The sequence below is a fragment of the Amblyomma americanum genome, chromosome 8 (genome assembly GCF_052857255.1).
Source record: "Amblyomma americanum isolate KBUSLIRL-KWMA chromosome 8, ASM5285725v1, whole genome shotgun sequence".
NCBI classification, from domain to species: Eukaryota; Metazoa; Arthropoda; class Arachnida; order Ixodida; family Ixodidae; genus Amblyomma; species Amblyomma americanum.
The window spans coordinates 60,565,500-60,581,455 of record NC_135504.1 but is presented as its reverse complement, the minus strand read 5'-3'; the positions used below and the strand labels follow the sequence as shown (position 1 = coordinate 60,581,455).

The 15,956-nt window shown below is 44.7% G+C and overlaps 2 protein-coding genes across 2 annotated transcripts in view; one reads left to right on the top strand and one right to left on the bottom strand.

Moving 5' to 3' along the window:
- LOC144102418 (sodium-coupled monocarboxylate transporter 2-like) overlaps positions 1-15,956 on the bottom strand; it is a 639,582-nt gene that overhangs the window by 408,157 nt on the left and 215,469 nt on the right. The gene's annotated exons all lie outside the window — the stretch shown is intronic.
- Positions 2,525-10,573, top strand: LOC144101515 (uncharacterized). The gene is made up of 4 exons (XM_077634689.1): positions 2,525-2,649; positions 6,903-7,067; positions 8,561-8,695; positions 10,394-10,573. The coding sequence occupies exons 1-4, from the start codon at positions 2,572-2,574 to the stop codon at positions 10,571-10,573; spliced, it is 558 nt and encodes a 185-aa protein (XP_077490815.1). The 5' UTR covers positions 2,525-2,571.

Genomic DNA, 15,956 nt, shown 5'->3' with positions numbered 1-15,956 from the left:
GCTAATACACCGGGCCCGCCTAAATCACGAGCAGATAATGTACTTTCTCGAAAACTATATATCCCTTTTTACATACATAACACATTTACTTGACCACATGTGGACGCCGTGGTTCACTCACACACCGCGCTGAGGCACCGTTAACTCCAAAGTAAGCACAATATATACAGCTGTCATACAGCCGACGATTGGCCTTGCCGCAGAAGCAAAGAAAAAGTAACGAGCAGCGAGCTTATGCAAGCTAACTTCTGCTATTTTTTAAGCTTACAAAAAAAATAACTTCCAGGATGTATAAGACGTCTTCAGGTGGCAGTAACAAGGTTATTTTTTGGCGGATATAAAGTAGATATATTGATTACGTTTACAGCTATATGAGCCTCTAAAATGGCGCTTCTCAAGCTAGGAACCTGTCAGCTAGATCGAGTACCCATTTTACAACGGCACTCGCATAGATGGGTGCCACCTACAGCTCTCATAGTATTTGCTTGCATTTTTACTCGTAGCTTAGCCAAACACAGTGCGCCGAATGTTTGATATAATAGCATTGTGTACGAACAGTTTCGTACCTACAGAAATAGCAAGTACTGTTCCGGATCTCAACATCGCCTCCAGTGAAGTTCATGGCGCGATGTGGGAAAGAACTCCTGCGAACGAGCATTGTGGAAAAGGCTTCCTAGCGACTGCAGGTCATAAAAGGTGGAAATAACTCCTGTAAGACTGCTGCGCTGTCAGTCTGGACTTTACACTAGTATTTAATATAGAGGTAGAAGCCTGGCAGAAACAAAAAATTAACACACCGAATTTTTATCTTTCTTGAAGTGAAGCCTTTCTTTGCGGCAGATGGATGGAATAGTGGAGACAGTTGTCTGGCTGAAGTGGTGCGCAGTTAAAAAAAAAAAAAAACGTTTTGCTCATGAAAAATGTTCACTCAGTGTTATTCGTTGGCAGTTGAAAACAAGCACGAAAGAAAGGAAATAAAAACTGACATTATCGAAAAACTTTCAACGTACCTGACTAATGAGCGCGAACGACACTGAAATGTGCAAGATCATGCGCGAGTTTCTTTTAAATCCGTATCAATATTTCACTAAGGTGCAGTTTGGACATGTTGGTATTGCATGACAAGATTGAACAGTGCACAAACGACGAGGACACACGGAAAGAAACGATGAGACACAAGGGAGCTGTACTTACAACAGTTTATTTCGAACTTCGGCCCGGAATATATAGGTATATCTTGACCAACATCACGCATGCGCGACAAGCGGAACATTCAGGCGCTGACGGAGGTACAACAGTTCCTTACAGTTCAGAGCGATCAATGGCTTCGATGCACAAAAGCCACCTAAACGGTCTATCATTTCGGTTTCATTAATATCACGAATCAGTTTACATCTGTGTTTGGAAATAACAGCGAAGTCTTGGTAGATGGCCTGACAAGTGGAAACCTGATCTGATCCGCCATCATCATCTGCACTGTTACCATCAGGCTTGCATTTTCTGCAGTGTACGTCTAGTAACCCACATCGCTGTTCAGACACGTTGTTACAATGTTCCCAGAGGCGGTCGTTCAGATACATACCGCTTTGACGAACGTAGCTTTTCCCACACGACAATGTCTGTGTGTCTCGTTTCATTCCCTGTCCTCCTCCTTTGTGCGCTGTTCAATCCTGTCGTATCTGTATGCCTGGTCTTTGATAGGTAAACTTTATTGGGTGCTTAGTAGCGTCCAATTTAAAGTTTTCGTGTTCACCCCCAGACGGCGCTCGGCTAATCAGTTGTCCCGAGCCGTACAGATCACCTTCCTCATGAATAAGCCGCTCTCCTAAGCGCTTAATCTTTCGCGATAGATCTAGGTGGCCTTGTACGGTGTTGTAGGTGTGTGTAGCAGAGGTTGCGCTAGCAGCATTGGACGGAATGCAAGGTGGCGGGGAGGAGAGGTATTGAAAGTTTGCGGAAATAATGTGGCCGCTGATGTCGTAGCACGAGCTTTGCTCCATATATATATAGGTGGAGGCCTATGTTCTACGGTGGAAGTATTAGGCTGACGATAATGGCGGCATTCTGTCACTATCACCGTTTCCCCTTTAAGTACAACGGCATGCAGACGATAGTGTGTCCGACATCTTTCGTCAACTCTAACCGTTACTTCTTCATGTACAGACCAAAGCCCTATGTGTGGGCGCCTTTCGAAAAAAAAACTTGGAAAATTCAGATAACTTATTCGTCTAAATATCTAATTTTTATAAATAAACGACTGTCATTCCTAGTAAATCAGTTTGTTGTTTCGTATTTGAATAATGCATGGACGGAGATAAATTTTTCCTCCATGTGAACGGGGCAATTAAAGCTTCGTTTCAATAAGTGCTTGAAAAGTGTGCTCTTTGGGAACTGTACTTATTGCTGGCGTTATTCCCATCCGCAAGCGGCGGAAGGTGGGAGGGTCAAATATTTTGCTGTCTATGGGCAGGACTATGTGTCTTCGCATAGTAATTTAGGACTCATTTACACAGGAGTGCCGACATTGCCGGTATTACAACGAGCTTCACCACAAACGTTCCTTACTGGGCTATGGGTGATATCCCTCAGCTGTTCGGAATATATCCTCCGAACCCTATATCCTCGCCGGCAGAACACATTGTGGGCATGGTAAGCATCCTAGCACTTGTACTGCGCTACTAAAGGCAGATTAGACACTATAATTCTCGTGTATATTTTGGGCACATCTAAAACCCGCTTTCTACGCCATGGCTACACATAGCTTAATTAATGCGGAGATTTTCTCCTGCTGATTTATTCACAAATTTTCATGCATTGTTCGTTGGAGTGAATTCCAGTTTATCCTTGTTGGGCCTTATTTTATCTCAACTGGAATTAAATTTGTGTAGAAACCATTGAGCAATCAAACGCCTCACACGGGCCAGAACAGAAAAAAAAACATGACACCGTTCAATAGAACATGTCATATAACCTCATTTCTCTGCTTGATGGCTGTTAGAGAATCAGCCGAGCTTATATATCTAAATTTTGATTCCGATACCCCAATATTTATGAAAGAAATGCGAGTGGTTAGAAGAATCCAGTCGGCCTCTACTAAAAGGCTGAAAGGTATGCTAAGCCCAAATAGTGTCCAGGATGTTTTTGACACTCGGTACTGATATAAAACCAAAAATTACTTAATAAATCTTCTAGAGGAAACTAGTACTTTACGCATGTTTAATAACTAAGAAAAGCCGTTTTCAACGTTGCGCCGGTACGTAGGCGAGATCTACGCGCCGATCTGGCGTTGACGGCACGCACTTCTGGCAAGAGGATTCGGCCGGTTTCGAATACGATTTTCCTTTCCACCCGACGGACACAAGGCCCTATAACATAGACGCTTAATGTGTAATTGTGAAGAAAGAGGTCCATCGCACAGACCTTACCTTGCGTCCCAGAAAAAGTGTCATCATCAACTTCCTTTAGAAGACCATGGCTGTCAGACTAAATTTCCAGAGCGGCATGAAAGCTACGGGGACACGAAAGAACAGCACACGTCAAACCAGCATTGGGTAGAAACAGCGCACAAAAACAGCACAGCGACAAAACAGCACAGGGAAAAACGGCACAGTGACAGAACGGCAAAAAGGCTGCATGGCGACAAAACAGCACAGGGAAAAACGGCACAGTGACAAAACGGCAGAAAGAGCATGGCGACAAAACAGCGCAGGAAAAAAACAGCACGCTTCAAATCAGTACGCCAGACAAAACGGCACAGTGACGAAACAGCACAGCGACAAAACAGCACGACGACAGAAAAGCGTAGGAAAAGACAGCACGACGGCAAAACAACACATCGGAGTACGGCGCAGCGCTGCTGGAGGGTGTAACTATCATAGCCATAACCGCAGACGGTAAATCAGAACACATGTGGCCGCAACCATTGGAGTTAGCGAGTGCTCGTTTCACAGGGCAGGCTCATTCAGTGAGGAATAGCGTTGCTTGAACTGTACATTTGGCAGAGTGGTTATGTAGTCCTTTCCTGCTTGGCTTCAATCATGCAGTTTCTTTCTGTATTATTGAAGAAGAATTTGGGCAACGTAGAGATAAAAGATCCCGGGCATCTGCTCTGCCGTCAAATGCCCTGGTTAGTTTATATTGTCTTATTTGCTAGCTAGGTTCCGTTTACCTTGGCTGTTTATGACGCATTACGTGCTGCCGTACGCAGCCGCTTCCTATAGGCAGCATGCATGGCGTCTAGCGCTTGATTTCCCTCTTTGACGTGTCATCGCCGTCTCCAGTTCTTCAGCGGCCATAGCTAACATTCGTGGTGATGACTTCCGTGGCATAGCGAGAGAGGCTACCAATTCGAACAGAGAGACCGAGCGGCTGCTGCAATGGCCGAGCGCTCCAAGGCGTCGAAAAGCTTAGCGCATCTCTGGTTCGAATTCAGGTTGATGTATACTAGCAATTTTTTGTGCTTCGTGCTGTTTTGACGCAAAGGTTCTGAAATTCGGAAGCATCCAAATGGCATCTAACAGCTTCAAGAAAGAACATAAATGACGAGCGAAAGTGTGTAAAGGGAAATAGACATCTAATTTTAGTTTCGTGTCATAGAATTCGAATATTGAACCGAACTTCCTTTTATTGAAACGATTCACACTACACCACACAAATCTATTCGCTATTTTCGTCACGAAATACAGAGCCGTTGCAGACAGCCTAAGGCATGTTTGATTATTGAAGCTTACGGCAGCCTAATATGCGAAATGAACAGAAAATAGAAAACAAACTTCAGTTAGACTCCAGCTAGTTAGAGTGGAGTTGGAATCTCCACCGTAACTAGCTGGAGTCTAGCCTCAGACAGCCACTGTGCAGCGTCCTGGTTAAACGCAAAACAACCTGAAGATGTCGGCTTTGGCAATCCTGCCATCGTTAAAAGTAAGTATCGCATACTGGATATTTTCAATGTGTGAAGGCCCTGTGTGTCGCTCCAAACAAAATTGTTGAAGATTCAATTGCCGACAGCGAGAGTTTTGAACAGTAAGAACTTCTGGTACACCCAGAACCCTACGTCGGGCTTATTTGCCAGAATTCAGCACCATGATGGTCAACCCACAAAATCTATCCTTCCAGTACAACTTTTTGAGCGTTATTAATTCCATTTCCCGCCATAAAAAAGTCTATATTTCAGATCGCTTATATTGCCCTACCGCGTGCCTTATTAGGTCTGTGAAACGAGCACTCGCTAACTCCAAAGGTCACTGCCACATGTGTTGTGATTTACCGTTTCCGGTTATCGCTATGATAGTTCACCCCTCCAGTAACACTGCACTGTACTCCGATGTGCTGTTTTGTCATCGTGCTGTTTTTCCGTGCGGTTTTCTGTAGTCGTGATGTTTTTTCGCTCTATGGTTTTGTCGCTGTGCCGTTTTGTTCGGCGTGCTGTTGTGACGCGCGCTGTTTTGTCTCCATGCTGTTTTTTCCCTGTTGCGTTTTATCGCTGTGCCATTTTTCCATGCGCTGTTTTGACACTGTGTTGCTTTGATTTATTTGGGTTTGACGTTCAAAAGCGACTCAGGCTATGAGGGACGCCATAGTGAAGGTCTCCGGTAATTTCGATCACCTGGTGTTCTTTAACGTGCACTGACATCCCACAGTACACGAGCCTCTAGAATTTCGCCTCCATCGAAATTCGACCGCCACGGCCGGGATCGAACCCGCCTCTTTCGGGTCAGCAGCCAAACTGTGCTGTTTTCTGTGCGCTGTTTTGACGCGTGCTGTTCTTTCATGGTGCCAGTTTAGCCACAAGTGGCAGCACCAGCCCAAACGTGATCTGCCGAAATTATCCTATTCCATCATCCCCGCAGTTATGTGAGCCATGGCCACAACAAGGAAAACCACACGCGGTGGTTTTAATGACTCTGAAGCTCGTCTGCTCAGCCGGAGGTCGCGGGATTGACTCCCTTTCGCATCGGCCGAATTTCGATGGAAGAAAAAACGGAAAAAATTTTCCAGGTGCGGTGTGACGTTGGCGCACGTTAAACAACGCCAGATGGTCGAAATTAAACTCGAGCTCTCAACAACGACGTCTCTTATAGCCCATATCCAGGAATGTTGGACAAAAGCATTTTTCAACGGGGAATACTTCATGAACGCAATTTTTTTCATATATGGAGAGATTTCAGCATAACAATCAGCATATCCACAGATCTCCATTCGGAAGGCTTGCATTTTTTTTATATGAACGTTTTTGCTATCGTCACAAACATTCCTTATTGGACTTAACTACCCGATACGAGCGATGGAAAAAAATTTAAAACAAATATTTTGCTACGCATAGAAAGAATGGACCAGTACCTTCAATATTTCCGTAACAGTATCTTACAATATTCCAATATTTAAATTTTTGTCCAAGAAAGCTGGACTTGTGAGATGTGACGCCCCATATAACATATGCCACGCCACTTCACGAGTACCACCACCTATTGCCAATTGGATTACCCTAGCATCTCTAATGAGGTACTAGCGAAGACCACGTGTGCAGAGCTGATGTGTTGTATCAGCTCTCTACCCATAATATGCACTCCGTTAGGTCGGCCACCTCCTGGCGGGGCTGTCACGGCACACGTCACGTCTCACAGCAGCTAAAACTAAGCGCCCGCGTCTTGCGGGCGTACGCGTCTAAGCTGTTGCCTTTCAGCATCGGTCGTTTTAACAGTCGAAAAAGCGGTATGTTTTCCTTTCGAGCACTTCTTCCATTTTTTGCATGCTGTGTGGAAGACAGCGTGAAAAAGTAAGCTCCGAAAAAGTCACGTTAGGAGCACGCTGGAAATGATCTTGAGAGAGGGAAGACGACGAACGATTTTTTCGTTTTTTTGTTTCATTGAAGAGTTTGCGACCCTGACGCATATTCCTTGCAGGCTAACGTTGTGAGCAAGTTTGACGAGTGGGCGGAAGACCTCAATAAGACAGGTCTCTGCTTTTCGTTAACCACTGCGTGCAACGCTGTACGCATCACCGGCGGCGATTTCTCGTACAACCTGAAGCCAGAGCCGAAGGACTACGAGAGATACAGCCGAAGGAGGGTAGGAAATCATAGTGCTCGGATTGCTCCATACATTGTCCTTGGCTTTTCCGGTAACACCTCCGCAAAGTTGATGGGCGTTAGCGTGAGTAGTCATACTGTACATTTCAAGGATTTACAAATGTATGGTGCAAAAGGACACAGCTACGAGGTAATCACAGAAGTTATTGCACGCATTAGCATAACAAAAAAAAAGATGCAGTACGCTGACACGAGTTTAGTCGGCCATTGTAGACGTCGTGCATGGAGCGGCCGATTTATTAAGCCTATCTGTGCTCCAGCAAAGTCAAGGACATGATCACTTACCGAACTCAACGTATTTTATGTAACCACATCGTCGTTATCAGCGGTTATAAGCGTTATCAGCGTAAGGTTATCAGCGTGCGTCACTAACACGCGTATAGTTCTTTCAGTACACATCTAAGAAAACACTGTACAGCACTGTAAAACAATGCCGCAGAAAAGCGTCCATATGTGTAATTGCAATCTTTGTACTGATGTGCCTGTGTATTTTTTTTCCGGTCTAGTGTTTTTGTTTTGCGTAGTTTGCAATTTTATTCGATGAACTAACTCCCCGAGCATAACTAGCACTTACAGAGCCGTATTGTTGCGTTAAAGTGAAGGTCAAAGGAGTTTTAGGTGCCTTTTGAAGAGCATTATTGTTGTTGCCATATAGCGGTGTTTGTTTTCATTTCTATTCGTTTGTTTGTTTGTTTTATTCAGTGGCCTAATCACTTGATTCGCCAAACAAGACGTGAGCAGGTCTCCCTAGAAAGACTTGCCTTGTGCACGAGTTACTATGATGTTCGAAATTGTTATCATTGCAATGCGCGCGCTCAGTCCCAGGTTTTTCGTAAGCTTTATCTTTATCGCGTCCTAGACCGGCGGAGATTTCAATCTTCGACACCACATAGTGCAGTTGCACCTATAGCCGCCATCGAGTAGTTTGAATAGGTTGTGGTTACTAGTTCTCCCAATAAGCAGGGTTTTTTTTTTCAATGAAAACACGCATTTTTATTTTGTCACCGGCATTTAGCAAGACCGGCATCATAGATCCCCCGAAAACATGTCACAAAGACTCCAAAAATCTGTGGTGGTCACCCTCACATGTGCCACAAAATACTGCCATTAAATTTGCTTATGCTCGTTTCACTAATGTTGTCGTGAAAATTTTATCTGAAACCGCTTGAAATTTCTCCTTAAAAAACTTACTCGGTCCAGCTGACATTCTACCACTCGCTGGAATGTGGTATTCCTCTTCAATACTATTCGTTACATAATAGACCACCGGTCACGTTTTCGATACCTTATATTCAGGCCAAGTGCACGCGCTCACATAGATTGCATATGAACGATTACATTATTTTTGTTCTTTATTGCATCCTGTTCACTTTACCTGCTAGCGTCACCGCAGTTGTGCTCAATGTCATAGCTCTCTGGTTAATTACACGAGACAAATCTGCGATCCTAATTCTTCGGTTCACGCCTTTGCAGATAGCTGCAGAATCAAATATGAGCAGCGAGGTTTCCGCGAGCAAACATGCCGAAGGAGACGCGGCCGAAACGAAAATTTTGCACATTGAAGAAAAGACCGTTTTTTGTGACCTGCCTAAACACGTTGAAAGCAAGGTGAGTCTGTAGATTACGAAACGACAGAAACGTGACTGAGGTCCCGACCACTATTTCAGATTCATGGGATTTTTCTCATTATAGAACTGGAGCCTCTGAAAATCCCGCTATCATAACTCGAGTGCCAAAGCATGATTATCTGCCGCGCAACGAGCAAAGGCGCCTTATTGTGTTAGCCTATATTCTTTAAACAAATTTTTGAGATCAATGACGTAAAAACCGGCAAGCAGAACTGGTGTTATTATAAAAACAAAATTACTATTTTTTTTTCTCGTGCTTCCTGCCTAAGTGCTTGGCCCCTAGCTGACGGTCGCCGCTTCCGTCTCCTTGAATAATATCGCCTCTTTTAGTGCGCTGCGCAAATTAGCTTATTGACTGCTATTTTCTTGCCGATATAACGCCGTCCAGACCTAGTATTTTAATTTATTCGAAGAGGCTTTTGCTTTGCTTATGAGGGGTTTGAGTAAATCTCCGTCATAACTGCGTTCGATGTTGCTGACAGCGGAACTCCATTAAGTTTTAAGAAAACAAATGGCATAGCGCCCCTCTCGCTCTATTCCGTTTGCTCTCGCTTTTTCGCTGCTATTGTGTCATTTAAAAACTAGCATAGGTGTTAATCATCTAAGGTTACCTGATGTGTTTACATGCGTAAAGTTTTTGCTTGGCAGTTAACTTGATGTTTCGCTGCCCCGTTAACCGGTTCTAAACATGCCGGACGCCTTGCGCCATGATATTAGCGGCAAGGCTCAGTGGGTAGCAAAAAACACGAGTGCTATGGGAGGACTAGAAAACATCAGGCGTTGGGAAAGTTGCGATAATATAAGATGCTTCAACTCCTATTAGACTGTGGATACGGAGCCGTAATATCAGGGGCACCCCCGGGAGTCTGCAGGACGCTACAGTAGGCCTTCGGGAGTAATCTGCTCGGTGCCCCTGTAAGTTCGTCACTTGATAAAAATAACTGAACACTTGAAAAAGTGCGATACATCTGTCATGAAAGAATAATAAACTATGACGGAATCGTGTCGTGGTGTAGTAGGTAGCGCGCCAATATGGGATCTCAAGGTAGACTGTCGAGATTCTTACAGAAATCTTCTTTCGCCCTATTTTTCAGGCATACTCTTGAACAAAATTTTTCCCGGCTGTTTTGTAGTTCGGTTTTTTCTCGCACCACATCTCTGTCATATCAAGCAGCTAGTGCCGTCAAGGACTAATCCCGCTTTCGCACTGGCCCCATAATCAGATGTACCTATTGGGAGACAGTGCCAGTCGTGTTGAGATATTCAGTATATAGCATAGCAGCTAAGTGTATAGGTTGCCCAAAAATATGAAGCAAAATAAACCGTGCTCTCGAAATGTATTCATTCAAGAAAATATGTGGTTAATAAAATGGTTATCTGGCCATTAAATAACACGACCCGACAATTACATGAGACGTAAATAGGTAACAAGTTTATGTGGCAAGATTTTCTTGCATGTTTCAAATCATATTTTCGCCCTTGAGATTGTGTTTCCTTCAGTGAAGGCACGTTCTATTTTTTAATTATCCTCTTGTTGGGAACACCGCGACAAAGACGACACATAAGAACAAGAAACATGACATGTCAGGCGTCTGTTCGGCGCTATCTAAGCATGAGTTAAATAAATATAATAATATGAAGCAGATAGATGTATGGGCATTAATTTTTTTTATTCCAGATAAAAATATTGCTCGACACTCACAACGCCAGCAGGTGCGTTGTACTGGATGATATTGGCGATGACAGCGACTCCGTCGAAATAGACGGAAATGACATACCTCCCCATTCTTTCCTGAAGATTATCGCAGGAGAAATGACACGGCGCTTCGGTCCGGCGTTTCCGCCAGACTACTACTGACATGAATTTTTAAGCATGTTCTGTGGAACATTTTTCATTAAATAGATCTCGATGACATTGTACACTTGTCCTACCGACCAGAGTCTTTTATTATTAGCACATTGTTTTGGAGAGGATACTTGCTTTTTAAGCCTGCCAGTCAGATAACACTGATCGGTAGTGTTAAGATTTTCGGAAGCGAGTTTAGTACAAACTTCAGACACTTTGGAGAATCCCAGTCGGGGTTGCCCTCACATCGGCCGTCAGTCAGAAATGACTTCACTTCCGAGGCTTGTTCTTCCGCCCCGGGGGCCGAGTAAGGCGCTCCCAATAAGTGGAAATCAACCGTCATCATCCATTGTGGTTCTGGGCAGATATAAAACCGACCACAATCCTGCGCCTGGCTGCAGCGGGTGTTTCGCCGGACAGTTTTGCATCTTGTGATGCTTGGATACAGGGACCACCACATTGATCACTTTTAGACCCAATTTGGTAAGCCGATCGTAAGACGATGTGCACTCCAGGTGTGTACACTTGGCAGGCTTTTACCTCGGTAAAAGCATTTAGGCCGTTACCCAGGTCTCTACCCAAAGGCCTTTAAGGCAATGGCCTTATGTTAAAGGCATTTAGGGTGAAGGGCTTTATTGTAAATGCCTTTAGAGGAAAGGCTTTTATATAAAAGGCGTTTAGTTCAAATGTCTTTAGCACGTAAGGACCTCAAGTGCCCACACTATCTAGTGCTACCGCACGATATTCCGCGCTTAGCCATGCTAAACCGTCTGCTATTTTTTTTTGCATTTATAACAGCCATCCCTACCGTTGTGTCTATTATGCGGATAGCAAATAAACAGCGCAAAAAAATTATTTTTACTTTTACGAGTCAGTTTAACCAAACACTCAAGAATTATTCGCCCTGGAATGCGTGGCCTGTTAATTTTCGCGTACTGGCGCTCAGCAACACGAGGTGGCGTTTCACGACCCAGGGTATAAACGGTGGCTCGATGCCAGCGCCACCGGGGTGGAGACAACTTAAGCGGCGCCGCCATATTGAATCACACGGGATCAGCGGCGCTAGCGTTTGTAACGGCGCCGTTCGCCCTCTCGGCGCGCTTCAAAGTGCTTTAACTTGAACGGCCTTTTGCAGCGAGAGCTACACTGGACTACCAGTCGAGCATTTCGCGGCACATGGAAGAGGCCACTTGTGATTCAATATGGCGGCGTCGCTTAAGTTGTCTCCACCCAGCGCTGGCATCGAGGAACCCCACAGGGAATAGACTCACTGGAAGCTTTGCCAGAGTACCACATTCCTCCTCCTCCCATCACCTCCGGACTTGGGAGATAGATGGCAGCCGCTGCTTAGTGCATCCATACAACAATCACCTTTGTGATGGCCGCCGCTGTGGCTCAGTGGTTATGGTGCTCGGCTACTGACCCGAAAAACACGGGTTCGATTCCTCCCGCGGTGGTCGCATTTCGGTGGAGACGAAATACTAGTGCATGTCAAAAAAACTCGGGTGGTCGAAATTATCCGGAGCCATAAATTACGGCGTCCCCCATGGCTGGAGTCATTTTGGGATGTTAAACCTCCATAAACTAAACTAATTGAACAGCAAGCTGGAATTTTTTAACATTGTTTTAAGCGGAAGCTTGTGCACTTACGCAGGTTCTAGAGGACAAGTATATTAGAGAGAGGCGGGCTAGTTGGTGACTATTAGTAGAATGCATATTCAAACCGCGCAAAAAGACAAGGGACGAGGAAGAAACTGCGCTTTTTCCTGTTGGTTTCTTCCTCGTCCTTGTCTTTTTTGCGCGGTTTCAAGATGCATTCTAGAGGACAGCCGAGAGCCACTTGAAGGTCGCCGCTTTGTGCAGTTTACCTGTTACGGCTCGTTCGACCTGATTTGGCAATAATAGGCTGTGGTAGTCATATACCTTTCAAGTACGGCGGCACTGGTAAACCAATGGGGTAGTGTGAGAATTTTTCAGTGACTGTAACAGGGGAATCCTTCCATTACAAGCAGTCCATTGCCTGGGTGGTATGACGCAGGCGACTGTTACTGAGCTTTGGACGAAGTGGAATCCCGGAAAACTTGTCCCCGCATTATGGTAACGGCGCCAAGACGTGGGCGTGAAAAAAGGACACTGACATTGCGCCCTGTCTGTGCCCTCTTTTTCACGTCCGCTTCTTTGCGCTGTTCCCTTAATGTAGAACAGTTGCCGTGCCAGTGTCCTCTTTTTCCCGTCCACGTCTTGCGCTGTTCCAATAATGTGCTTTAGCGTTTCGCGACTGCGGTGTACACTTGCATTGGAAGTCATCCACTGAGTCGGCGCTATGAAACAGGGGGTTCTTTCTCTGCTTTGTAATTAACATGGCACAGATGACAACTTCTGTGCTTTGCAATTTTACGACCACGGGGCATACTGTCATTAGAGTCTATCCATTGCAGCGCAGCTATGACAGGCGATTATTACTGTCTTATATAGAGTTCAGGCACAGATGAAAGGCACAGAACGGCACATACGCTCACAGGGACAAGGTGCTTCTATCGTTAATCAATGGGCAGCTTATAGCAGTCGTATATTGCAATCCAGATGGAAACTGCCAAATCTTTTTTTTCTTCAGCTTTTGCTAGGTTTGTGGACAAAAATAAGCTTCGTATTGTTCGGAATGCGCCTAAATATGCTTTTCGATTCTCCATCGGAAAGAGAATCACAGCAGACACTTGAAGATTTTGGATGCAAGGGCGTTACGAAGAGCCTCACGATGCGACGGTTTCTTTAACTGACATGTCCATACTAAATATGCACCGGCCCGGGTATCAGGCATTAGTATTATGTACCGATACTAGCAATCATTACGGCATTTATCCTTCTCTTCTGAACAATGCACCAAGATTGTTTCAAAAAATTTCAGATTGCCTTCAGCTCCTTTGGACGAAAGATATGAGATACCATCTGGGAAGAACATTTTCAGGAAACAAACGCAAAGCCCGCTTAAAATCTGTTCTCAAATTTCTCAGTGTACAGTGAGTGTTTCCCTCAAAAGGCTCTTGCCGAAAAAATAAATTTGGCAGCCTAACAAAGAACATTAAAGCCAGTACTCTTCCAGGTCAATTGTCTCTAGATGAGCATCTCTGGCATATTGTGGCCTTTAGTTCACCTCCTAAACAGTTGACGATCTTGTACTTCCTCCAGCTGTTGTCCTACGTTTATAGGTACTTTCACGTCATTTTTAGATTGTGGCTGTACTCTCCGGGGTACAACTTCGGAAAACGCCTCATGCCGGCACTTTGACCTTCATGATCAGCCAAGGTCACAGCGGGACCCAGTCGATTTCGCTACTGTCTAACTATGTGTCTAATCAGAGTATATGTCATGTGATCAACCATGAGTTTGGACCATTAGTCAATTACGCAGTTATATCGACGAAATATTGGGCCGAATTAGCGTTAATTAGTTACTTGTAATTAAAACCAAACTTTGTGCTAGATCATCACGTCATACCATTGGAAAGCTTAGGCTGAGTGCAAATGCGCTGTGCCAGTTATCGACCCGAATTATTACCGTTAATTAGTTAATTTGAGTTAAAACCAAACATCGCGCTGTAGCACCCAGTCATACACCGTTGGAAAGCTTAGGTCAAGTGTAACTCACTGTGCTAACAGACCTAACGTTCTACACCCAGGTTTAACAGAGTGTAACCGTTGCCAGTTTTTTGCTCTTTTTCTCGGAGTGATCCTTAACCATCTGGTCAATCTTTCATCGTTATTGCATTTCTGCCACAGCACACGTAGTCCGGTTTGCTTATGTCGGTTATTCCAACGCCGAATGCCTTACCTCAATTCCCGCGGTTTATGCGTGCAAGGCGAAAAATAGAGAAGTATATTTTAAAGACCATCCACTAAGGGCCTCTCTTGATATGTCGTGATGTAGGATCCCACCATGGCACTTCAAGAGAGGCCTGTCACACATTTGTATTGAGTGGGAGGCACATTGCTTCTAGAAGACAGAGCTTTCTCCTTATGGTTGCTGCCTCAGGTTCGTAGTTGTTTTCATGCTGTGTGGCTCATGGTGAATCTGAAGCATCTTACTGAAGCATCTTTACTGCCTAACGCACTACCCTGCAAACACTCAAATTTATTATTTTTATTTTATTTTTCGTATAACCTACGATGAGTAACACCAATTCGCTATAAATACCAAGAGTATATGTCAGCATATCAGCGCAGTATCCGTGAAGTCAGCACTGCAGAGAATGACGTCACCAGCTGTAATGTCCCTCCTTAGGATGCTACCTTTAGACAGACCAAAGTTGGATTGCCCGACTAAGTGGATGTCGACATGTGTCATGCTTATACGCCTGTTGACAACATAGGGATTTCATCCACGATGGCGGCGTTACTTGACAGAAGATTGTGTAATATCTTAGGTGAAACACTCTGCATATACTAACAAGTTGGTGTTTGTAATAACAGTAAGATGGCAGTGAGACTGAGCGCCTGTTGGGCGCGTGGGCATGTCGAGGGACAAAAATGGAGTCCAGTTTGGAGCATACACAGCACGCCTTATAGCAACAACAAAGGAGGAAAGGAGAAATAAACCACGCTTCACACACATGCTCTCGCAGTTAAGGTACAGAGTTTCGGCTGATATTTCCTAGTTAAAGGCCTTTCATCACGGCAGGTCAACTCGGCACCTCTACGAAGATGGAACGGTCATTCGAAAACAGATGCCTGGATGTTCGATGGCATGTTGCCGGCTCGCTGTTATGTGCAGGACGTGGCACAACAGCTGACGTGGAACTACAGTAGTACTGGTGTTAGCCAGTTGCTGGTGCAGGGCTGATGTCCTGCAGGCTCCTTTCCACTGGGCGTTCTATCCAATAGCGCGCCCTGCGTGCATGCGTTTCGCCTCTCTCATGAGTGGCTGTCTTTCTCGTCGCAGCTTTATATCCGAGCTTATTTTTATCCTTTGGGTGTTTCAGCAACATTTGGCCTTCACAAAGAATTCCTAAGCGATAAGAGTTACAAAGTGACTAACGCAGGAAGGACTAAAGGTCGGCATCAATCCATGCTCTAGAGAGGAAGCTAAATCTGATTGGTAGAACAGATGCAGCTGCTAACACCGTAACAGAAATTAGCTTCCTTTTTAATTTGCTTTTTTCATTGCGGTGACGCTTGGCGGGACGCACATGTGAAGTAAATCTACTAGTAAACTTTTATCAGAACTTCGTATAAGAAATATCATTAGAAGTAAGGTCGGCAAAGAAATTTGGTGCCTCGAAACATGTTTGAAAGGAAACACGGGTAGTGTTTCAGTCAAGCCTTTAGACTTCAAAATCCTACTTGTTGATGTCTAGCCAGAGAGGTTCAGGCACTCTGCCATTTTGCAGCAGTCGTGTAAA